We start from the raw sequence: 10,098 nt of genomic DNA on the forward strand, positions 1-10,098 counted from the left end.
GTTTGTTTCAACCCCCACATCTGTCCACTATAGTCATCTCTTTCGTGTTCTATGATATCTTCATGGCACGATCTCTCAGCGCCTTTTCTTTTCCCGCTCCAGCGCTCTTGAGCTCCAGGCCTACTCTGATGCTACCTGGGCTAGTGATCCCTCTTTCGACGCACGCTGTTTGCTTACTGTGTCTTTCTTGGTGGCTCTCTTATTGCCTGGAAGACAAAGAAACAAACTGCAGTTTCTCGCTCAAGTACAGAGGCTGAGTTGCGAGCCATGGCTATGTTGGCGGCTGAGGTGATCTGGTTACGGTGGTTACTTGAGGACTTTGATGTGTGTGCTACTACCTCGACTCCTCTACTGTCAGACAGTACTGGTGCTATCAGTATCGTGCATGACCCGGTGAAGCATGAGCTCACCAAGCACATTGGCGTGGATGCCCACTTTGTGTGTGCTGCTGTGCAGGATCAGACTCTCGCTCTTCACTATGTGCCCTCTGAGTTACAGTTGGTTGACTTCTTCACGAAGGCATAGACTAGAGCGCAACATGGCTTTTTCCTCTCCAAACTCAGTGTTGTTGATCCACCATGAGTTTGAGGGAGGGTGTTAGATGTGTATATTTCCTTGTGTACATTCCCATTGTATAAGGGGTTTTGCTGCACTTTACCACTCCGTATATGTTTATCGAACAATAAGGTGTCAAATTTGTGAAATTTGGTATGTGACAGTAACGCCTAAAACATTAGGTATGTCGAGCAAAATTGTAGTGTGAGCTTGACCATGATACTTATCTCGTCTACAGGTTTACACATGATACGCTTGTGTGTGCTTCACATTTCGTGACTTAAACAACTAATCGAACAATATACCTCTTTTTATCACAGGAAAAGAAAATTCTACACACCTCTGAGTTTCTCTAAGGGGATGTTTGGAGCGGTTATAGTTTGTGTGTACCCACATGTATTTGTATCTCAAGCGAGAACAAAACATCGGTAGATATTCAAAACTTACAATCATTTCAAATAGACCTTTAAAAGTAAAAAGGATAATTATATTCTTATGAAAAGGGGTGATACCTGAAATCTATTGAGAACATTGGCGATTGTTTCACACCCATGGTTAGATGAATGATATGATGAAACAAGCTAAAACCAAAATAGAACATGCGCCTTGCAATAAAAAAATTAAATGGACTAACTCAATGAAATTTAACAAGGCTTCCGATGCACGCTTCAAGTTTATGAAGCAATACACATTTTCCTCCTAATTACCTAAGTAAACCAACATTCCAAATAAATACGCCATGAAAGAAAACTGGTACATCTACTCAATGGCTTGTCCATGAGACTGGGAGATAGTAGCCTATATGATTTCAACAAAGTAATTGTCGAGCATATCAGCAATAATGCATCACCTTTAGTGGCCTTCACCAAAGAAGTCATAGATCGACAACAATGTGTGTGTTGGGGATCTTGGGACTCTCCGTCTCCCAAGAGATCGACCCTGAGCTTGATGGCCTCGCGGAGCCAACTCTCCCGACGCGGCGGGTCTTCTTGCGATTTGCAAAGGTGGGATACTGTGGGAATAGATTCAGAAGCACAGGGCGGTGGGAGTAGGCGTCAGACGCCCCGTAGCTGCCGGCGACCGGGGAGGACTGGAGTACGCGCATTTGTTGTGTGTTGGAGTCGTTCGAAAATGCTGCCCGGTAGTACATGGCGGCCTGTGCTTGTGCATGTACATTGCCATGCGCCATCATCTCCGCACTCGGATACACTATCTTCGGCTGCATCTGTGAGTAGTAGGTTGCATTAGCCGCGGCCTGTGCTGCTGGCCTTGACATGTAGCATGGCTGCTGCATGTACATTGCTGCAAGAAAAAGGAATATGGACCCAACGAAAAATATGTCAGTATAACCACAATTTTAAATTTTTAATGCATGTTTGGATTGAGATCTTTTGTGTGGTTCCCGTATTTTGCTCAGCGTCGAGCATAATATCGGGAAGCAGAAAGCTCATAAACTTACGCTGAATATCCAAACAGATTTCTCTTGATAATAAATAAAGTTGGTTTCGTTGAAACTCAAAGAAACAGGAGCAATATAAACCGATCATGGTCATTTTGATCAAGTTGATAAATAAAAAATGGTACAAACACAAACTACTCGCTGCTGGATTGGCTGGCACGCGTCGTTCCACTGTCAAGCCCACAAGAAATTTTCCATCTTCCTACAATATGGGCAGAATTTCTCGCTAGGTCTGGACACGTCGGTGTAGGACGGTTAATTCCATCCATTCTGGGGCATGCGCGCATGCATGTACAGTGCATAAAAGATAAAAAGAGCTACAGAAGGTAGCAGCAGCAGGATGCATAGCCTAGCCCTGCAACGTAAAATCGTGTGACCATGACTGCGAGGGTTTCCCTGCTCCATTGACACTCTACGCAGCGACACTTCGAGGGCAGGATGAGAAGGAAAAGGCTTCTCCTCAACTGACTCTTCAGCGTTTGATCGTGCGGCGCGCAACACCCTTCTGACCAGGAAGAGGTGTTTGCAATCTTGGTTGTGTTGCAGGCAGCCGAGCGTAATACGGGGCGTGTTGCGGATTGACCAGCCGAGCGCAATACAGGGCGTGTTGCGGACCGACCAGCCGAGCGGTACGCGTACTACGAATCAGCCACACACGCACGGATTGACCAGCCGGTTGACACATAGTGCTGGCAAAGACGATAAACAGCAGGTGCTACTACAAGCGAAAAGATGGAGCTACCTTGCATCCGTGCGTGCACATCGTGAGCAAAACTGCATAAGAATATAACCAAGCAAGCAAAGCAACCTTGTGCATGCATGCATACGAACAAAACTACCAAAGGGACATCACAAAACAGACAAAACAGATAGTACAGGTACGTGCTACTTCATTTCACTTTCTGAAACGACGACTATAGATGAGTCAGCATTCATGCGTGCTAGTAATTTGCCCAGATGGATGCCATTCCATCCAATCACATGACCAGCTTTGACCAGCAGATGCATGAAAGCCGCGGGGGGTTGCAATGGAAAGTTGTAGATGCATATCCCTTCCAGCTAAATCCCAAACGTAAAGCTAGGCTAAGAAACGTACAGGCGCATTTGGAAGCTAATCAATCAAGACGTACATGCCAATTGCCAAAAGTAGATTTAATTAATTGAATGGCGTGCCGAAGGCGGACGTACCTTCTCCGTTGCATGCAGGAGTGTTCGGCGCCGGCGGCGCCTGCAGCTGGACCGGGGAGAAGGGGTGACCAGAGGGGCTGTGGAGCACGGGTAGCGGCTGGGGACGGCGGAACTGCCTGGCGAAGTAGTCGGATCGCTGCTGCTTCTCCCTCTGGCGCAGCCGGACCTGCTGGTTCTGGAACCAGTGGAAGACGTTCTTACCCTCGATGGGGCCGTGCTCCTGCAGCCTCGCCGTCACCTGATGTATCTCCTCGGCGGCGGGGGTGCGCATCCCCTGGCGGTACAGCCCCTCCAGCACGGCCAGCTGCTCCCTTGTCGGCACCCAGCGCGCGTTCACCAGCGCCGCCGAGTTGGGCGATGGCGTCAGGGAGAGCGGTGCCGGCGGACGGGGAGTGGAAAGGGACAGGCGGGTGGCGGCTTCGTCGTGGTGGTCGACGCTCTCCATGGCTAGCTAGGAAGGATGGATATGGATCTTCTTTGCGCTTGGCTAGCCTTTGCGTTTCTGTGCGCTTGCAGTCGGGCGGAGTGCTGGGGGTTTTAAAGGTGCTTGGAGGGTAAGGGTTTGGAAGGGAGAAGGGGCGTGGAGCGCGTGCATACACGCACCGAACGGCACCGGGCTGCCGCGCGGTCAAGTGACTCTGGCCAGTGACAAGTGGGCCAGTTTGTTTGTGGGCCCATATGTCAGCCACTATAAAGTCAGCTAACATAAGCTAAAGAAGCACCGCAATGTGGCATGACTCGTGTGCCAGCTATGTGTCGTGCACCGTGCTTGTGTGATAACGATAAGACCCCACATACAGTAACGTACAAGCTGGTTCACTACGAAAAATTGACTTTATACCAATTATATATAAAACATAAAAGGCGCATGAAGGGTAAGGGTTTGAAGGGGAGAAGGAGCGTGGAGTGGGTGCACACAGGCGCCAAACAACGCCAGGCTGGTCGTGCTGCCGCGCGGTCAAAAGGTGCAAAGGGGATGGGCAGAGAGGGGCTCAAATTGTCTTACGTACATCAGGTGACTCTGGGCAGTGACAAGTGGGTCAGTATGTTTGTGGGCCCATATGTCAGTCACTATAAAGTCAGCTAACATAAGTTAAAGAAGCACCGTAATGTGGCGTGACTCGTGTGCCAGCTACGTGTCATGCACCGCGTTGTAGTAACGGTAAGACCCCACATATAGTAACGTACAAGCTGGTATCATTACGAAAAATTAACTTTACACCAATTATAGCACATAAAAGGCGCATGGCCAGTTGTGCTCCCTCTCGATCTATTCGCCCATCTAGTGACTCACACGATCAAACGGTTTCCGTTTTTCTCCTCTAAAAGCGCAATCATGTAGGACAAATATTTCCTACCATCAGTGGTAGTTATCCTCACTTTTAGGGTTTAGGGTTTTTGGTTCCAAGTATATGTTGAAACTATCAGCACCTCTTTGATTAATCTAATGTATGAGTAAACAGTAAGTATGGCAATCACAGTATGCAACTCATACCGATACCTAAGCTTGTGAACGTGTATAGCACATAGAACCGAAGCATCTATGAACATAGCATATACGGCCAGCACATGAACGAGTAAATGAGGGATGAAGAGATCATACCCTCCGGTGGCCAGGCCAACGGGGCAGCGGCGGCAGCAGCCTCTGCGTCGTCTGTGGCCTTCTTCTTGGCAACGGCGTCGTCGACCATGGTGTCAATGCAGGGGAAGTAGTGGAAGCAGAGGAGGACGAAGATGGAGATGGATCGGGAGAAGTCGCACCAAGACACTCCCCAAAAACCTTATTGCTATTCTCACGGGCAGGATCCCGAACGACATGGTTCCGGAGGCACATGCTCTCCCGACCAACCATGCACGTGTTGGGAAACGTAGCATGCAATTTCAAAAAATTCCCACGCTCACGCAAGATCTATCTAGGAGATGCATAGCAACGAGAGGGAGAGAGTGTGTCCACGTACCCTCATAGACCGAAAGCGGAAGCGTTAACTTAACGTGGTTGATGTAGTCGAACATCTTCTCGAATCAACCGATCAAGTATTGAACGTACGGCACCTCAGAGTTCTGCACACGTTCAGCTCGATGACGTCCCTTGAACTCTTGATCCAGCAGAGTTTCGATGGAGTCGATGAGTTCCGTCAGCACGGCGGCGTGATGACGGTGTTGGTGATGTGATCCGTGCAGGGCTTCGCCTAAGCACTACGATGATACTATCGGAGGATTAAATGGTGGAGGGGGGCACCACACACGGCTAAGAGAATAATTGTTGTGCCTTTGGGGTTCCCCCTGCCCTCGTATATAAAGGAGGAGGGGAGGAGGTGGCCGGCCTAGAGGGGTGCTCTATGGGGGGAGTCCTAGTAGGATTCCCCTTTCCTTTCCGGAGTGGCAAAGGGGGAAAGGGAGAGGGAGTAGGAGAGGGAAAGGCGGCGCCGTCCCCTCCCCTAGTCCAATTCGGACTCCCATGGGGGGCACGCAGCCACCCCTTGTGGGTTGTCTCCCCTCTCCCCTATGGCCCATGTTGGCCCATTAATTCCCCGGGGGGTTCCGTTAACCTCTCGGTACTCCGAAAATCATCCGAAACTTCCCGAAACAATTCCGGTGTCCGAATGTAACCTTACAATTTATCAATCTTTACCTCTCGACCATTTCGAGACTCCTCGCCATGTCCGCGATCTCATCCGGGACTCCGAACAACCTTCAGTCACCAAAACACATAACTCATATAGTACCAATCGTCATCGAACGTTAAGCGTGCGGACCCTATGGCTTCGAGAACTATGTAGACATGACCGAGACACCTCTCTGGTCAATAACCAATAGCGAAACCTGGATGCTCATATTGGTTCCCACATATTCTACAAAGATCTTTATCGTTCGAACTGCAATGTCAATATAGTTATGACCTTTGTCATCGGTATGTTACTTGCCCGAGATTCGATTGTCGGTATCTTCATACCTAGTTCAATCTCGTTACCGGCAAGTCTCTTTACTCGTTCCTTAGTGCATCATCCCGTAACTAACTCATTAGTCACATTGCTTGCAAGGCTTCATATGATGTGCATTACCGAGAGGGCCCAGAGATGCCTCTCCGATACTCGGAGTGACAAATCCTAATCTCGATCTAGGCCAACCCAACAAACACCTTTGGAGATACATGTAGAGCATCTTTATAATCACCCAGTTACGTTGTGACGTTTGATAGCACACAAGGCATTCCGCCTGTGTCCGGGAGTTGCATAATCTCATAGTCGAAGGAATATATATTTGACACGAAGAAAGCAGTAGCAACAAAACTGAACGATCATTATGCTAAGCTAACGGATGGGTCTTGTCCATCACATCATTCTACTAATGATGCGATCCCATTATCAAATGACAACTCATGTCCATGGCTAGGAAACTTTAACCATCTTTTTGATCAACGAGCTAGTCTAGTAGAGGCATACTAGGGACACGTTTTTTTGTCTATGTATCCACACATGTATCAGTTTTCGGTTAATACAATTCTATCATGAATAATAAACATTTATCATGAATACGGAAATATAAAATAACAACTTTATTATTGCCTCTAGGGCATATTTCCTTAGTCTCCCACTTGCACTAGAGTCAATAATCTAGACTACATTGTTATGAATCTAACACCCATGGAGAATTGGTGATGATCATGTTTTGCTTGTGGAAGAGGCTTAATCAACGGGTCTGAACATTCAGATCCGTATGTATTTTGAAAATCTCTATGTCTCCCTCCTTGACCAAATCTCGGATGGAGTTGAAGCGTCTCTTGATGTGTTTGGTCTTTTTGTGAAATCTGGATTCCTTCGCTAAGGCAATTGCTCCAGTATTGTCACAAAAGATTTTCATTGGACCCGATGCACTAGGTATTACACCTAGATCGGATATGAACTCCTTCATCTAGACTCCTTCATTTGCTGCTTCCGAAGGAGCTATGTACTCCACTTCACACGTAGATCCCGCCACAACGCTCTGCTTGGAACTGCACCAACTGACAGCTCCACCATTCAATAAAAATATGTATCCGGATTGTGACCTAGAGTCATCCGGATCAGTGTGAAAGCTAGCCTCGACGTAGACATTTACAACAAGCTCTTTGTCACCTCCATAAATGTGAAACATATCCCTAGTCTTTTTCAGGTACTTCAGGATGTTCTTGATCGTTGTCCAGTGATCCACTCCTGGATTTCTTTGGTACCTCCCTGCTAAACTTATAGCAAGGCACACATCAGGTCTGGTACACAACATAGCATACATGATAGAACCTATGGCTGAAGCATAGGGAATGAGTTTCATTTTCTCTCTATCTTCTGTAGTGGTCGGGCATTGAGTCTGACTCAACTTCACACCTTGTAACACAGGCAAGAACCCTTTCTTTGACTGATCCATGTTGAACTTCTTCAAAACTTTATCAAGGTATGTGCTTTGTGAAAGTCCTATCAAGCGTCTTGATCTATCTCTATAGATCTTTGATGCCCAGTATATAAGCGTCTCCACCGAGGTCTTTCGTTGAAAAACTCTTGTTCAAGTATCCTTTTATGCTATCCAGAAATTCTATATCATTTCCAATAAACAATATGTCATCCACATATAGTATTAGAAATGTTATAGAGCTCCCACTCACTTTCTTGTAAATACAGGCTTCTCCAAAAGTCTGTATCAAACCATATGCTTTGATCACCTCATCAAAGCGTATATTCCAACTCCGAGATGCTTGCACCAGTACATAAATGGATCGCTGGAGCTTGCACACTTTGTTAGCACCTTTAGGATCGACAAAACCTTCTGGTTGCATCATATACAACTCTTCTTTAAGAAATCCATTAAGGAATGCAGTTTTGACATCCATTTGCCAGATTTCATAATCATAAAATGCGGCAATTGCTAACATGATTCAGACAGACTTAAGCATCGCTATGGGTGAGAACGTCTCATCGTAGTCAACTCCTTGAACTTGTCGAAAAAAGCCTTTGCAACAAGTCGAGCTTTATAGACAGTAACATTACCATCAGCGTCAGTCTTCTTCTTGAAGATCCAGTTATTCTCTATGGGTCGCCGATCATCGGGCAGATCCACCAAAGTCCACACTTTGTTCTCATACATGGATCCTATCTCAGATTTCATGGCCTCAAGCTATTTATCACAATTTGGGCTCATCATAGCTTCTGCATAGTTCGTAGGTTCGTTATGGTCTAGTAACATGACTTCTAGAACATGATTACCGTACCACTCTGGTGCGGATCGTGATCTGCCAGACCTACGAGGTTCTGTAGTAACTTGATCTGAAGTTTCATGATCTCTATCATTAACTTCCTCTCCAATTGGTGTAGTCATCACGGGAACAGATTTCTCGGATGAGCTACTTTCCAAAATGAGAGCAGGTACACTTACCTCGTCATGTTCTACTTTCCTCCCACTCACTTCTTTCGAGAGAAACTCCTTCTCTAGAAAGGTTCCGTTCTTAGCAACAAAAATCTTGCCTTCGGACTTGTTGTAGAAGGTGTACCCAATTGTTTCTTTAGGGTATCCTATGAAGACACATTTCTCCGATTTGGGTTCGAGCTTATCAGGCTGAAGCCTTTTGACATAAGCATCGCATCCCCAAACTTTAAGAAATGACAGCTTAGGTTTGCTACTAGACCATAGTTCATACGGTGTTGTCTCAACGGATTTTGACGGTGCCCTGTTTAAAGTGAATGAAGCTGTCTCTAATGCATAACCCCAAAACGATAGTGGTAAATCAGTAAGAGACATCATAGATTGCACCATATCCAATAAAGTGCGGTTACGACGTTCGGACACACCATTACGTTGTGGTGTTCTAGGTGGCGTGAGCTGTGAAACTATTTCACATTGTTTTAAATGAAGGCCAAACTCGTAACTCAAGTATTATCCTCCATGATAAGATCATAGAAATTTAATTTTCTTGTTACGATGATTCTCCACTTCACTTTGAAATTCTTTAAACTTTTCAAATGTTTCAGACTTGTGTTTCATTAAGTACATATACCCATATCTGCTCAAATCATCTGTGAAGGTCAGAAAATAATGATACCTGCCACAAGCATCAACACTCATTGGACCACACACATCAGTATGTATTATTTCCAATAAGTCAGTAGCTCATTCCATTGTTCCGGAGAACGGAGTTTTAGTCATCTTGCCCATAAGTGTCACGTCCCTGGCCTTGCTATGCACTTGGACTATATTGGTTGCTGCATCATGTTTAAACTTCATTTAAACTTGAAATGGGGATGTCCAAAACCCTAGCACCAAATGGAATTCAAATAGGTTCAACCTAAAAATATTTTCAATGAACCTGAAATGCCCTTCATAAATGTTCATCATTTTTGTTTTGGTCCAGAACCTCTGCCAAAAATGGTGCACACATTTCTGGGTCATTAATGGATTTTTGAATTAACTCATACTGTATTTGAATTGGAGCTATTAATTCCTATAAATATTTGGTAGCTCCAAATATTCTGAAACTTACTGAGGGCCTCTGAAACAATTCAGTTACTGTCCACAAATATTTTCAGGATTTATAAAAATGATTTGGTTTATAAACTAAATCAAAACAAATTGCAAAAATAGAAAACAAAAATAAATAAAAAGGAAAGCACTTACCTGGAAACTTACCTGGCGCTCACCGAAGCCCACCTGGACGGCCCAACACTGTTGGCCAGCCCACAGGGGCATGCCCGTCTTCTTCCTTCAGCCAGTAGGCAGAGGAGAGGTGTGGCGCGCGCGTGGGGCTTCGGCCACCTCCTGCTTCGCCGTGTCGCGCTCTCCGTCAACCAATCCCGCGCCTGGAGACGCCTCGAAGCCCCTCTCGCCTCCCCCTCACTCGCTGCACTCTCTCCCCCCCCCCTCTGTTCCTCTCC

At 46.1% G+C, this 10,098-nt stretch overlaps 1 protein-coding gene across 1 annotated transcript; it reads right to left on the reverse strand.

Moving 5' to 3' along the window:
• Positions 1 to 1,137: 1,137 nt before the first annotated feature.
• LOC119281706 (WUSCHEL-related homeobox 5-like) lies at positions 1,138 to 3,694 on the reverse strand. The gene is made up of 2 exons (XM_037562167.1): positions 3,203 to 3,694; positions 1,138 to 1,857 (listed from the first exon to the last, which is right to left on the reverse strand). The coding sequence occupies exons 1-2, from the start codon at positions 3,645 to 3,647 to the stop codon at positions 1,430 to 1,432; spliced, it is 873 nt and encodes a 290-aa protein (XP_037418064.1). The 5' UTR covers positions 3,648 to 3,694; the 3' UTR covers positions 1,138 to 1,429.
• Positions 3,695 to 10,098: the final 6,404 nt, after the last annotated feature.

Source organism: Triticum dicoccoides, chromosome 3B (assembly GCF_002162155.2).
Source record: "Triticum dicoccoides isolate Atlit2015 ecotype Zavitan chromosome 3B, WEW_v2.0, whole genome shotgun sequence".
In the NCBI taxonomy this organism is placed as follows: domain Eukaryota; kingdom Viridiplantae; phylum Streptophyta; class Magnoliopsida; order Poales; family Poaceae; genus Triticum; species Triticum dicoccoides.

Bases quoted from the DNA above. Each gene is read 5' to 3' on its own strand.
- LOC119281706 (XM_037562167.1), bottom strand. From the start codon at position 3,647: ATGGAGAGCGTCGACCACCACGACGAAGCCGCCACCCGCCTGTCCCTT. The intron at 1,858-3,202 runs GTACGTCCGCCT...TTTTTCTTGCAG, and splicing joins TCCTGCATGCAACGGAGAAG to CAATGTACATGCAGCAGCCA.